Source organism: Sphaeramia orbicularis, chromosome 12 (genome assembly GCF_902148855.1).
Source record: "Sphaeramia orbicularis chromosome 12, fSphaOr1.1, whole genome shotgun sequence".
Lineage (NCBI taxonomy): Eukaryota > Metazoa > Chordata > Actinopteri > Kurtiformes > Apogonidae > Sphaeramia > Sphaeramia orbicularis.
The window spans coordinates 50,866,042-50,881,973 of record NC_043968.1 but is presented as its reverse complement, the minus strand read 5'-3'; the positions used below and the strand labels follow the sequence as shown (position 1 = coordinate 50,881,973).

The window sequence follows — 15,932 nt, the reverse complement described above, 5'->3', positions numbered from 1 at the left end:
TAGGAAAGTAATGATAAGATGGTATGTGTAGTGCTAACAAAGGATTTGTATGTAGTGCTAAAGTTACTCTGAAGTCCAAATTGCTTCAGACTAGGCCAGTCTGAAACATTGAGCCCATTTACATGCACACTAACACTCTGATCATCATCAGATTTCTGGGGTTATCAGGTTATTCAAGTGATCATGTAAACCGCAGAATGTGACATGTTTTAACATTATGAAAAATCAGATTAACACACCTGGAATTCTCCCCAATACTCTGATGCATGTACACCCATTAATGTGATTTGTTTCTTTATTTTACGTCTGTGCATGTGTAAAAACAATTAAATCCTAGAAAATGGATGTGACATAGTCAAATGTGAGTAGAAGACAATGATAGAAAGTTTGAGCCACACATACTCTGAAAGAAATCTGATAATGGATTGAAACATCTAAACTGGTATTTTTCAGTTATCACATTTCAGAAGTGCACGTAAACACATCAGATCGGATTATCACAATTATCTGGTTACCCCAAGTTTTCTGATTTTTAAGGTCCTGTAAATGGCCTCACTGTTACCATGGTAATTTACCTGAAGGCCATCTTCTTTAGGAGGTGAGAATCCATCTTCTCTGGCAAAGGGCCCTCTGTTTGTGGATGTTCCTCTGCAGGGGATGAGAGGAGTGGGGAAGAGCACGACGGCGGGAGGAGGTGGGAAGCATCCTGAGACTGTGGGGAGGTCAAGTCTAAAGACTCCTGAGAGGAAAAGATGATTAAAAAACTCAGATGATTAATCCTTAATTCGTCTAACGGGTGCTTGCTGCTGGCTCCACATAACTCTGGCTGCACTGATGTGCAAAGCTCAAACTTGATGGTAGAAATAGGTCATGACAAAGGCAAAGTCAAGATGTGAGAATCTCAGAAGTTAATTATTATCCCCACCAAGGGGGTTATGTTTTTATCGGGGTTTGTTTGTTTGTTTGTCTGTTAACAAGATCAACTCAAAAAGTTCTGGACGGATTTGGATGAAATTTTCAGGAAACACTGATACTGGCACAAGGAACAATGATTACATTTTGGTGGTGATCGTGCTTTTCTAGTTCTTTCTCACTTCTCACAATTCTCACTTCAGTGTTTATGACATGGAATGTTCTGGGGTGTTTACTACTGTTCATTTTCTACTGCTTACAGTGCTCTTCATCATCATACCAACCTGAGACTTGATCTCCTGGTGGTCTGAATCCTCCATGTCCAGAGCACACAGTTCAAGCTCAATATCCCTATCTGGTTCTGGTTCACTCTCGGCCCGGGCACAGACCCGTTCCTGATTGTAAGTGGTCTGATGGGTTTGCAGATCAGATCCAATTTTCTCTCCACTGCTAACTGAAGTTCGGCGGCCGTGCAGATCAGTTGCACAAAGCTGCTCACTTGTAAACAAACATACAGATAGAAACAGTCAGAGAAATATTATCAAACACACAGCACTGTTGATAAAAATCTATCTGATGTGATCCAGGCAGAATTTATTGATATTGGATTTGCAATAGTCAATGTAATAAACAGTAGGTTTTAACAAGAAAAAAACTTGGAAAATAAAATGACACAGTTGAAAATTTGGACATTAAGAACCAGATTACTGTTGATCTGAACATCTTAATTAATGTAATTAATACCTGATTGAAAATAATCAATCTATAAGTCTTGAACTGAACATCAAATCAATCACAAAAACATCAGAATTTTTATGCATATATTTATTTCCCATTCAAGTCAGTGATTCCAATTGAAAATGATCCCATTAGCCATTAACCACTATAAGAGCCAAGCTCTGACATCACTAATGATGAATCAGCCGAAGAATTAATAGGTCTAACTTCAGCAGAAATCATGTTCAAATTATACTTCACTTCCTTCTAATGAAATAGGGTTAAACGTTAAGTTAACATTAGTAAAGTGGGGTGAAAAGGGCTGTTACATTGAATAAAACTACTGGTTTCTCTGAATTCCAAACACTGTTGCAAATATTTCATACAATTTAAGAACACACGTCAGCAGAGGATATAACATAAGCCTGTTGTTTGTAGATTAAAACTTTAGAATCAGTATTATTAAAATATACAGTATATCATAATAATCAACAACAAAAAAGATTTCCAACCCCTATTCCAAAAAAGGAAGGCACTGTGACAAATGTAACCAGAAATAAGATGCAATAATTTGCATCTCATAAACCTATATTTTACTTGCAATATAAGACTGAAAAGATATCAAATGTCTAAACGTAGAAAATATGCCATTTTATGCAGAAAAGGGTGTTTTTTAAATTTGTTGGCAGTAACGTGTCCAAAAAGTTGGGATATGCCATGTTTCAGAATGCATTAACATGTTATGCACCAGTTATTTGTTAGTGTGCTGTAAAATATGACAAAATACATTAAAGACACCAAAGCAGCACCCAAATGAGTTTTTACCCACCAGCTAGCAGCTCTATTTTTAGTCCAACCACAATACAGAAATGGTTGCAGCACAATGAGATAAAAGGGAGGGATGAGAGAGAAGGCAGGATTTAGCTTCTTGCTTTGCTCGGGGGTTGTTACGTCGAATGAAATCTAGCCTGTGAAACTGCCTTGTTTGCTACATTTAATTCCCCAGTAAATATCGGGTTGTTTTCATGTGGAAGTTGTGTGTACCTGTCTAGGAAACTGGAGTGACTGGAAGAGTCAGATCCTCTGGAGCTCCACCTATAGTCGCTGTGATCCAAGCGTGGGTTATAGTCTGAATGTGAAAAACAAAGGAAATATAAACAGCTGAGAACAGAATGGACTGGAGAAACACTTTCAAGGTCATTCTCATGGTGAGGCAAATTCCAAACAGCACAAACAAAATACCAAAGGCCAACAATAAACAATGGACTCGGCAAGTTACCGGAATTAGTACAGTTTTTCATCAGTTTTTATGTTTATTTTATAATTCAGCCTGGTTGATTTAGTTTTGATTTAGCTGATATAGTGTTCAGAGGAGATGACTAGATTTAGTTTTCATGTAGTTGTAGTATTTAAAAGAGTGATATTTTGCTTTTTTAAATGGAATTATGCATTTTAAAACATTTTCCTGTGGTCTACATAAACTATAAATGCTATGCTTGGGTCTGAATTCTTCATTAATTCAACTCCACAGGTCCATCTTCAACCCTATTTCTGAGTAATGACACCAGAAAGGTCGTTTTGAGCGCTAGCCCTTTAAATGCACGAGCCTCCTCATGCCCCACCCCCTCCAGGTTGTTGACCATGCTGCTCTGTCCCATTCAGCCACTTGTGTTCGGTCATACAACTGAACATTTTAGGTAATCGGCTCAAAATTTGGACATATTTTCAGTATGAACTACAACCGCTGCTGCTGACAAAATATTTTGTCGTACTCAGTGAAATGTTTGTCAGAAGTCTTGACCTTATATGTGCAAATGTCGTGATGTAACTAGTTATAGACATAACAAATTAAGAAGGAATTAAAACAGGTTGTAGAAGTCCACTTGATTTTTGCCAAAATGAATATAAAGATAGCTTTGCAGCACCTGGAGGGTTCAAGTTCAAACTTTTTTAACTATTAGGGTCCAAATACACAAATAAATGTACCAAAGACTAATAAAAGTGGCTTTAGCCAAATATGACCCCTTTAAGGTATAATGATGAAATAGTTTATTTATAGAAGCAGAAAAATAGATAATGAAAGAATGCATGATAAAATATGATTTATGAAACCTCTGATTATTAACATTGCCATATCATGCAAATCCCTTTTATTCTTCAGCATCATAAACCAATGAAAATGGGGAAAAACTGCTGATTTTGCCTGCAATATTATTTTGTGTTGCATTACTCACTGTAATGTTTGTTGCTGAAGTGATTTTGTAATTATTCACTACAGGTTTTAGTTAGAAGGTTTAGTTTTCACTTTTTTCCTCCTTACCTTTAAAGTTGATGGGTGTGGTGCTGGCGCTGCTCTGGCAGGCTGTGGCTTGGACAGGGTCAGTGGTGTGATAGCCTGTGCGAGATGCCCTGGATATGGCGCCCCACTTGGATATAATGGGTCCCTCACTAAAGGGAATGATTGGATCCTCATCTTTGAGTCGGCGGTAGTGATCTAACGAATGCAGCCACCGCTTCCCTACACCACCACCGCTAACAGCGCCACCACCTCCATTACTGTCCAACTCCTGTATGAGTGAAAAGGAACACTCTACTAAATAAAGCTCTCATATCCCTGCAGTGGCATGAGAGTACTGAAGTGGGAGAAAAAAAACACTCTTTAGATGTGGGACATGTCTGTACATGGGTGTTAAAGAGCCTCACCGAGTGCTCTGAGCAGGAGTGAGCCGAGGTGTGGGTGAGTGTTTCCGGCTCAAAGGTGCTGAGGCAGGGGCCAATGGTACCACAGGACCACGGAGAGTAATGGGCCAGACTTTCTTCACCTCTGAAGCGGCAACCCATGCACTGGCCTCCACTGCTGTCCACATGCTGAAAGAAGGAAAGATGAGATCTATTAAAGAAACATGCACTTGCTCCTCTCATGTCTCAAAATGCAAGAGACTTATTTATGCTGCTAAATCTAGATACAGCTCTTCAGAAGTCACAGAGATTCTGATTTGGTAACACATATTCACCACTGGTGACATACTGGCTTTCTTAGTCTGTATAAAGCACTTCATATTCTGCCGGACCACAACTACAAAGGCGTATATCATATGCTGTTTATTATAGCAGTTTTAATACTGAATGACTATATGAACTTCTGCAAATCATTTCTACTATAATTGTTGTGTCCTATAATGGCTTGAAATGTTAAGAGGAGATAACTTTAGATGCTACATAGGTTAGTATTGTGAGTGTCAAACCACTGTTGAATGAGTTTGGAGCAAAACCTCATTTCAGAATAAGGAACATCACCTGTGTTATTTGAACACTATTAGTACTGTTGTGTTTTGTTACATAAGAATGGGCTGAATTCATACACTGCTTTTTAATGCTATTCTTGTGGTGCTACCACCTTATTAGATCAACACTGACCAAAGCACATTTACATTGTTATTCATGTAAACAACTTGATGCATGAATAACTGGTATGAATAACAATGCTACTGATATGCTACTACTTAATGATTTGTTTTTTATTTTTGTTTGCTTTGATAGAATAAGACTATGATTAACCTCTGCAAACCATTTGTTTTGAGGAGCATTGTGGAACAGCAGTGGGTAAGCTGTAGGATCACTTTTGTGCCTAACTGCAGCTATGTAATATTCATCACAACACAACAGCAGCACTAGGGCTGGTACAATAGCTCAAGTTAGCTTCACTGCTTCACAGTCGGAGGGCCTGAGGTTTTAATTCCGTACTCTCAGGACCTCTCTGTGTAGATTTCACATGTTCTGTTTGTATCCACCTGCTCCAGTTTCCTCTTACAGTTCAAAGACATCGAATTTACTGCAGATAAAATGGAGGCTTGAAACTGCCTACATGTGTGACTGCTTGTTTTATCTATGCGAAAGCACCGTGTCTGCACTGAGTAGCTGATAGCAGGAACTAGGAGAAGAGTTCTTACATTTAATACACCGCTGTAGTTTGGATTCATGCTCCTACTCTCAGCTCTGACAGGCTGCCACTTCGCTGCCTCTGTGTCAGGCACTGTATGGCTTTAAAAGAAATAGCCAGTCTTTTCATAGATGTTCTCATTTGTGTCCTTTACACAGCGGCATCAAAATTATACACTGCAGGCCCTTGTGGTTCTTTTGATAAGACATAAAAATTCAAAGTGGACATCTTCACAAAAACATTACTGATGTGCCTCTAAACAAAACTCATCTGAAAGCCTGAGTCACTGCTGGTTAAAGTCTCTCCTCTTGCTTCCTCTCTTTCTCTCTCACACACATGCACACTCTCCACAATTGTGCATTGCTATGATATCTTCCTCCACAGTTGCTTAGCAACTATCTCCTACTTAAATAGCATTGGACACTGCCGCAACACAAGCTTTTGGAATAGAAATTAAATCCAACATTGAAAAAAACATTGTAAAGTGCATAAGCAGTTCAATACTCACTTAGTGTTAGTTACCTACATGTAATGATAATCTGATGGTGGAATTGAAAAATTCGCTGCAGTGCCTAGAAATGCTATTAACAATGTGATGTGTGTTGGCGTAGTCTTCTTTCTTTGCTTTCTACCTCTGTTCCAAAATCGATGGTGAAGATGGGGGAGGACTGGGAGGGCCTGCTGGCATTGTGATGGTGATGATGATGAGCCCACTGCTCCTGTTTTCTTCTGAACAGATCCTCATAGCCCAGAGGAACACGACCATAGTCCTGGAAGACATGAGGTGAAAAAGATCAGAAGAAGGGAGACAAACATAATAACACATTATCCATAAGATTACTTAATACTGTTAATTAAAGGTAATGTGTACAGTTTTATAGATGAGTGGTTGTCTCTGTGTTCTGGTGTTGTGTTTTCTTGACTTTGCACAAAGATTCATAATTTTCCAGCAAAGTAACAAAGCTGATCAACACAGATGAAACCAGAGGATGATTAGAAATATTCTAAAAATGCCTTTACCAGCCTTTTATGAGAAAGGAAATGCAAAGTAATGTCCTGTGCATAACTTTACTGTGCCTTTAAGACTTCAGTAACAATGCCGTCAAAAACCAAACAAACATCAACATCATTCAACTATTATGAGGAACAAAATCAAACCGCTACCATTGCATATTGTAATTTAATGTAATGCAATAAAACAATCCCTCCAACAACTTTTAATGATGTTATTTTTTATGTTTTATTCAATGGTTGTTTTATAATACTGCTTATAATTTAAAGCCTTCTAGTCAACTTGTCCAACTATTACTGTGGACAAGAAAATCCCTTTTTTTTTATTATTTAAGATCTCTCTGCTCCACTGCATTGTACTGCAATGCATAGAAGCTTTCATAATTTGTTTCTAGCCTCCAGAAGTACAAAGGTTGAGGTCTGGTTGAAAATCTTCTTGCACACAGTAAATAAATAGAACATTGTACTCAGCTAGGATTTTATATTCTTGCAAGTTACACAAATTGCTTTAGGTTCTGTTCAAGAGATGTTTTTTTTCAAGTAACAATTTGAACAATTTCAGTATTCTGCACTGCAACATTAACAATTTATGCCCACAGTTCAAACTGCATACTGGTAATACTGGTGAGATGATGCGAAAAGAAGAAAAATGAGTGGGGGAGGCAGAGACATATTTGGGTGAGAAGTGGGAGGACTACAGAGGAGGCTGAAGCTACATATTGCAGCACTGGATGGCAGGGATGGTAGAGGTGAGATGATATGTGGGCGTAAAAAGAGAAGGAAAGGAAATGTGATGGAAACAAATACAGCTATAAATGCAGAGTGTTACATACACCAGCATCAATTAATAGAAACTGGTGGAGGTTATCTAATTATCCACCGGGTTGTATAAGAAATATTTAATAATGACAAAAGTAGAACAGAAGGTAACTTATTTGATATTAACTTCTGCAGAGTGTGTTATTTTAGTAGATTACATCTCTTAAACCAGGCAAAATGTATTAACGTTTTAATTTATGTATCCACACCCTAACTGGCCACTTTTTTTAGGTAAACATGGTGCCAGCAAAAAGACATACCTAATAAAGTGGCCAGTAAGTGTAGATCTTGTTGAAAAACCTTGTGTATCATATAAACATGTGAAAGACAGAGTAACTTAGTAACAGCTAGTTACTGAAACCTTGAATATATGTGTGTGTGGTAACTCAGTAACTTGGTGACTCCATAAGGGCTGAGTCTAAGAATACATCCCTTGAATCTGTCAGGGACCAGAAGTCTCCATGGTGCTTAATGTATGCATGTTAGTTCACCTATTCTACCACAGCTTTCATGGATCAGACAGAAGAAATGCAACATTTATCAATCACCTGATTTTGTTTTTATTTCTAATTTTTCTTAGTGACAAAAGTGAAAAGATGAAAAGTAGCTACTGTCTGTATATATTTCAGTAGAGCAGAGGTGTGGAGGGTGGTGAAGAATAAGAGGGAGAGAGAGACAAAGAGAGGGAGAGAGAGAGAGACTGTTTATTTTAGTTAACTAAAATAATGGTGCACTTTATTGCTGAGTATTTTCTTTTCTGTTCACAGCGATGAGAAGCAAACTCAATTGCTGACCAAGGAGAGGAAGCCTTTTTGTTGTTGGACAATAAAATCATTCATATCCTGTTTTCATACCTTTCTAATCTGTTTTGATAATGTGGCCCGAAAAAACAGATATATAGAATGTTGTTACACATGACTTACATCAATTATAGAGTAATTGTATGCATATTCAGTAATGATGCAGATACAGGACACAGAAATACAAAAGCACCATATTGCCTATTAGAATGAAGTTCTTTGCACATCCTCCTGCACAAATCAGCAAAATTACAAGGTTCTCAACTAGGATCACAAACTTGAACCTTCGTTAATTTGTATTATAATTATTTTATATTATATATACATGTAGTTTGGGGTTTTTTATGTATTCATATTTTGCATTATTACTATTGTTGTTGTGTTTTGTTTTTTTTTTAAATTCTTTTCTCACTTTGTGACTTTATGATGATTTGAGAATAGACTGTGGCACTTGGACATTAGTAACTTCCTTAGCATCATTGTCCGTGGCCTTGAATTTCAGGTCAACCTGTTATACTGTGAGAACTTCTTACAAATTTAGGTTAGAATATATTTGCACGAGGACCCATAATGTTGAATCATCAGTGTGTTTATATCATTAAAGACTATGAAATTATCAGAATGCTAAAGTTTTCTCCTTTTGCTCTTCAACTATATTGTATATGTCTCAGTGATTCATACATCATTGTGAATCATACAGCATTATTACCCATTTTATGTATGACCAATGATGTTTAAGATGCAGAAAAATAGATGTGTTTTCAGAGTATTACCCTTCATGTACTTACCCTGTGTAGCCCTGCACGATGTTCGGCCCCAGAGCAGTAGTTGCTGTCTAAAGAGTTGAATCTCTCCCTGAGTGGAGGCTGGTAGACTGAGGAATGCAGCACCTCTGGAGGCAGCGAATTACTCCTGGCATCCTCTCTGTGGTACAGCTGCAAGTATAATGTCATCATAATGTACATCAAATAAGCAATGCAATGGTCCAGTTTAATATTAGCATGATGAGTACCAAAAGGCTCACCTGAGGCCTCCATACTCTCCTGCTGTCGTAGAGGGGAGCGTAAACACCATGAGCAGGAGCCAGAGGCCCATACTGAGGCTGCCCCGGGTGGGGGTGGAAGGCGGGGGGTCCCATTCGGTCTCTAAGTGGGTGCGGTGGGTACCCCGAGGAGGAAGAAGAGGGTGGGTGTGGTGTCTGATCGCTGGGGTAGGACGATGGTGAAGGGCCAACAGAAGGTGGCAAAGAGGATTCTGGGACATTTGAGGATCGGAGGAACCGAGCCATGCAGGGTTTATGAGGCGGATGGAGGGTAGATGGGTAGTAGGAACCTGCTAGAGGGGAACAAATGGAAGAGAAAAAACATATTCAGTTACACTTTCTCAAGATGTCTAAGTTTTTTTAGTCATTATGACAATAATATTTAAAAATCCACTCACAGGCTGGCTGAAACTGGGCTGTATCATACGCTGAATGGGGCTCCTGGTAGTACAGCTCAGATACCTGAGAAGGATGTGGTGCACGTGGCAAGAACGGACCATGTTTGGGCATCGAAGCGCTACCATCACTCCGTCCAACTGTGGACAATGGAGATGATGCAGAGGAGTGGCTTACCGGGGTTCTGGGAGGGGAGATGGTCTTCCTAACAGACAAACAGATAATATAACACAGTGTAAGAGTATGACCAGAGGAACAATACGTGAAGATTAGGTTTACAGAGAAACTCCATGTGATTTGTTAATGTGGATTTAGAAAAATAAACAAGATGAATCCTGTAAATAAAAATGTTTCATGTATGAGCCAAGTGAAGACCACGGGGAATAATTAAGAGACTTATGGTTTTACTTTTTATAGGTAAACTAGGACTTCCCATTCCTGCTCATCTGAAATATTATCATAATAAAAATGTTCATGTCAGTCAATAATAATCACACTAAATATCCAAGGAATGTTTCTTGTACATTTTGAGACAGGTTGAAGAAATAAAAACTTTACTTGTGGTTTAAAATGATTATTTAGGGTAATAATGTGACAAATATTTAAAAAAATTTAGAAGCAAAACATGTAAAACAATTATTCTGATAAAAAATTTTAAAAAGTTTCCAATGTTGAGTAAATTGTAAAAAAGTAACTGACAATGTAAATAAAATTAACCCTAAAGACAAAATAAAACCATTTATTGCAATGACATTTACCACAATATTATCATTTTATTTCCAAACCCCTTAGTTAATCTGATCCAAATTTGATTCAAATTCTAGAATATCATAACTGACAAAATAACAAAAAACTGCAGTGTGTTTTCAGTCTTCAAATAAAGCAGAGAAAAGAATTATGTCAAGAAATCCACATTTGGCTGAATAGCCCAAATATCATGTGAGAGGTTAGACGGAGGACTGATCTTACTGCTCTGTTGACCCAGATGATGCTCTGTTGGTGCCAGATAGCCCATTGGACCCATTAGCCCCGTTGGATCCATTTGGCACTGTTCGTTTCATTTCGTCCATCATGTCAGGCCCTCTGGAGATGAGCTGAGGGTGAGTCAAGCTGGTCACTCCTTCTGTCAGAGTCGCTGTACTCTCTCCCGAGCCTTTGAGCCTCTGACCCACTCCTGCTGACACGTCTGTATGGATGCTGCCCTCGATGGTGAAAGTTTTACCCATAACCCCCTGCGGTAAAGGGAAGGAACGGCCCACACTGCTGCTCTTCTTGTTCCTCAGTCTGAATCTGCAAAGAGATGATGGGATGACAGACTAAACATTAACACAGCACATGTAATTTGCTCATAAGAGACTCCCTTGCTGTGATGTGTGTCTGCATGTAACATTAATGAATTAATCTTTTAAATCCTCTGTGGTTAAAATGTTCATTTGGATTGGGCTTGTACAACATGCCAAGATGTACAACACAAAACGACAAACTAATCCAGCTAGTGGTAGACAAGTAACTTCATTATTATGTTAAAAATTCTCACACTACACAGTTCATACCTCATATCAAGAGCCTGCCTTTGGCCTGACTCCTTGTTTTTATTTCATGTATTTATTTTTCTAATTCAAATCTGCAATGACTTGTTTTTACGTTTCAGTACTCTTATTATTACTTTTTTTTCTGATCAGTACTCTGTTTTACAAATGTGTATTTGTGTTTGTCTGTGCAATAACTTTTTATGTTTCAGTTGTGTTTATGTTTTGTTTATGTTTTTATTCATGTCTTTTTCTAATTTCGTGACTCAGGGAAACACACAAGAACTCCACTGTACCTATACTGTGATGGATCTATGCAAATGGAAAATAAAGTCTACTCTATTCTATTCTATTTTGTTCTTTGACTGCCACCTTTTTCTCACACTGACTGCTGGGACTTTTTTTCTAATGCCAGAGGTCCAGAATGTTGGTGGTATGACCAGAATGACCAACACAGATTGGTTTGAGTCTCTTTTTTTGGTCTGTCTATTTTTTGTACATGTGTATATATCTTTTTTTTTTTTTCCTTTTGGTGTTCTGTTTGCCCATTTGATACGTGTGTTGATGTGGATGTATTTGTGGGGATGCCACCTGGATGGGGGCAGGGGTGTTCATAACTTTTGTAAGAAATGCTTTAATGTTGATATGGAAAAATGATAAAGTTGTAAAAAAAAAAAAAAAAAAAGAAAAGAAAAAGAAAGAAAGAAAAATTCTCACACTAACACTGACATGGGGAAGTCAGGTTTCCTGCTGCATCTTAATACATCTTACTACTTAATACTTTCAGCATAGAAACTAGACACTGTCACTGAGCTAAGCCATTTTAAAAGTCTGTATGTCTCTTTTATTTTCAACAACACTGTTTTAACTCATTGTGATAACTTTCTGTGTACCTGTGCATGTGTGATTCAAGGTCAAGGTTACTTTATTTATACCCGTAGGTAGATTTGTTTTGCAGTCTAGGTGATTGCCTTGGCATTACAACAACACATATATTGAACATGCAAGACAGGCACTTGATCACACTTACAGACAGGACAAAAAGACAGGACAAAAAGTGCTCAGTGTTCCACCATTCATTGGTATAGCAGCATGGATAAGTAAAAGAATAAAATAAATAAGATCAAATAAATAAAAACAAGATGCAATAAAACACAATAAAAACCAGAAAAGATAAAAACAATCCAGGATAAAAACCAGGATAAGAACATAAAATTAACCACCCTGTTTGATTGAATCATGTTATAAATGTGCATGTAAATATATATGTTGCACAAAGGCAAATGGGATCCTCATCTCAGTGAGATATTGTAAAAATGATTCAGATGTGAAGTAAAGTTACAGAGTAGCAATAGGCTTCTGAACTTACATGATTTACTCCTGCCTAGATTTTTTATCCAATCCAATCCAACTTTATTGATAAAGCACTTTAAAACAACCACAGTGGACCAAAGTGCTGTACAGAGGACTAAAAGCACAATAATAAAAAAATGAATAAAAGCATTAAGAAACAATAAAATCAAATAAATAGAACATGTTAAAATAGAAAAACAGAAACAAAATGTCAAAAAGCCAAGGAGAACAGGTGGGTTTTCAGAAGAGATTTAAAAACAGGCAAGGAGGAGGCCTGTCTGGTATACACACATGATACAGAGTAATTATAGTTTAATTTGATGTTCAGTACTACATTTATTAAGTGCTTTGACATTGATATGTAGTTTCTAATAAACTGAATAAAGTTTTTTGAACAGAGACTATTGTTCCTACGTAATTGTGCTTTTTCTGCACCAAACCGTTAGTCTGGAAGTACTGTCAGAATAAAAGGACGCTATTTCCACTTCATAGGATTAGCATTTTTCTACCATCCTCTATCTATGCTGACAAGTTCTGACAAACACACCTGCTGTTTTCAGTTGGAGGGACTTAGTCATTTTAATACCATGACATTCTTCCTCATGTGCACATCTTCCAAAATAACCTCTCTTTTGAAGCTATTTTGCAAATGCACTGTTGTCCCGTCCTTTGTTCAGTGCCACTGACACATTAGCCAAACAATCCAAATAGCTTTTAGACTAGAAAGACAGTGTAGAGCTCCATACCTACAGTACTGGTACAGTGATAATGGTGTGTAGAGATACTAAAGGTCTGGCTACCAGAGACTATGAAACTATCATTATGATATCTGCATTTACAAATCCCACTTCTCATTTCCCTTCTAGTGTCTGCGGCAGCCCAGAACTCCTCTTCTTCCGTTTCTTTCTGTTTTAGCAGATAAAAAGTAGTATCCATGTGTACCACTGTCACCTTCAAAGGTAATATCGCCTTAAAGCCTAGAATGGAGAAAACAAACACAGGCTCTGACCAGGGCCACCTTAGATGAGGCTCAGCTGAGAGGTACTCAGCTGATTACAATCTGCAGCTTCACCACTAGATGCCACTGAAGGTTAAACACCAAATCCAGTCTGTCTTGTGGGATTCACTCTGCTAGAACAAGTCTCTAAAAACAGCCACTGCCCCGACACCCTTACTCGACTGTCGTCTGACGACTGACGTCAAGGTTTGGTTAGCCCAGAATTTTTCAAAACTAAAATTGGGAAGGGCAGAAGTGTTGTAGCCAATTTAGACTTGTGCTGCGTGCGTGTGTTTATATGTGTGAAAGTGGGCATGTATTGGTGGTGAGGCACTTGGTTGCTAGGGTTACCTGCACACCTTTGGGCACAGGTCGTAATCAGCCAGGCAGAGGTTATATAAGGGAGACACAAGTGATCAGAGGGTTTTTTGAGCCATGGGAAGCCACACAGTTTTTCAACCGTGCCTGTGTGTGTGACCATCTGAATAGGTGTTATTAGTATTTTTTTTTTTTGTCTTTTTATATATGAGCTCATTTTTAAGTCATTCAGCCCTTTTTGTAGGTGTTTTTTAAGATTTATGAGTAAATAAAGTATTAATTGCACATCCATGGCAGACCGTGTTTTTACACACCATCATGAGTTGGAAATGTCTTCAAAATCCCCCAAGTGGCATTTTTTGTAGCTAGATTGCCACTATAACAAGTTAGGATGTTTGGAAGTCCCTTCATTGACTTGGGACCCTTCAAAGATTATGCGCGTCCCAAAGTCACCAGCCTTGGCGTCACCATAGACATCACTCAGGGCAAGCAGGTAGGGACGCATCATCAGTAGCGTCCCTCCGGATCATAGAGTGTTTCAGTCATTCACACTATGCACCCACACCTCTCCATACTCTGGAACGCCCTGCCACCCCCCACATCCGAACAGCCCCCACAGTGGAGTGTTTTAGGTCTCGTCTTAAGACCCACTTTCATTCACTGGCTTTTAACTCCGCATGAGTTGTGTGGTCCTCTGTGTCTTTTATTTATTTTATTACTTTTAGCTATTTGATTTTATTGTTACCCCACCCCCCAAATGGGAGGCAAGGGGTATTGTTTTTGGCTCGGTTTGTTTGTTTGTTAACACTCTAGCAGGAAAACTATTGATTGAATTCATACCAAATTGGGTTTATAGATTGCCAGTGAGCCAAAATAGATCTGATTACATTTTGGGAACAGTAGGTCAAAGTAAATTTTTTTAATGAATTTTTCAAAACTTTAATTTGTTTTATTATTTTTACAGTTCTATGTGCAGCACTTTGGAAATGTTCTTGTTGTTTAAATGTGCTATATAAATGAAGTGGATTGAATTGGACTGGACAAGTGCATCTCTTCATTTTCCTTCATCCTACTATCTGCATGGTACTGTTATGAAAGTCTCACTCACTAAAAGAAATAACAACCGTGGAGCTGTAACGACATGCTGTAAATGGCAAGTTTTGACAAAGCTGCAAACATGATCCACCGAAACAACATCCAACGGAAACAGCATCCATGCACTCCAAGACAAGCGTGATTCATACAAAGAACTCCCCAAACAACCCAGAGAACTTGTACCCCTATTTCCCAATGATAGTTTTAGTATTTGTAATCTGGGCCCACCCCTGTATGAATCTTATTATTCATGCAGACATTTTTCTACATTCTTTATTCTTACTTCTCTAGCTCATCCTGTGTGTGTGCGAATGTGCAGTTGGTTCCTCGGGGGCAGCCTCCCTGCTGACGGAGATCTCTACACATGCTGGTCTTATACTTGCTGTTGGCCTGAGGCTGAAAAAACAGCACAGACATGAGAGCACAAACTGAAAAATTATTATTGCATTTAGCTCTGAATATTACACAAGAAGCTGCATTTATTGCTTGTACCACCAATTTAATCTAGTATAAATAATGCATTAGAAAAGTATAGAAAATGTATAAATGCATGGTTATGATCCTCTCAATATTTGCTGGTTCATTATAATCTTGTTGAAACATTGAAATAAACTAATGTTCAACACTATTCAAATCTAGAGGTCATCATGTTTATTAGGAATACATATAATAATCAACAGAATAAGAGTAAAGTTCATGTCAAAATATTAGTTAATATTTACTGTTTATGATCTTTATCATATCCAAGGTTACTTCCTTACTTTACTTGCTTATGTACCCATAACAAAGACCATGTAATGTCAGATAATATTGTTGAAAAGTAATAATAAAAAAAAGCAGAACACCAGACATAAAGACTGCCAAGAACAAATTATTAATTTTGTTGTGAAACACAACATGAGAACATCAAGGACATAAGTCAGTTTTGATGACAGATATTCACTAAAATCGTCATACTTACATACACAAACACTACATAATTAATTATATATGAATATGTATA

General features: G+C 37.9%; 1 protein-coding gene across 1 annotated transcript in view; it reads right to left on the bottom strand.

Moving 5' to 3' along the window:
• The window catches only part of rc3h2 (ring finger and CCCH-type domains 2), a 37,693-nt gene that overhangs the window by 4,270 nt on the left and 17,491 nt on the right, over window positions 1-15,932 (bottom strand). Inside the window, 11 exon segments of the mRNA XM_030149240.1 lie at window positions 576-739; window positions 1,197-1,410; window positions 2,674-2,758; window positions 3,950-4,196; window positions 4,333-4,497; window positions 6,202-6,339; window positions 8,988-9,134; window positions 9,224-9,534; window positions 9,640-9,842; window positions 10,607-10,927; window positions 15,213-15,325. Coding sequence (XP_030005100.1) covers window positions 576-739; window positions 1,197-1,410; window positions 2,674-2,758; window positions 3,950-4,196; window positions 4,333-4,497; window positions 6,202-6,339; window positions 8,988-9,134; window positions 9,224-9,534; window positions 9,640-9,842; window positions 10,607-10,927; window positions 15,213-15,325 — 2,108 coding nt within the window.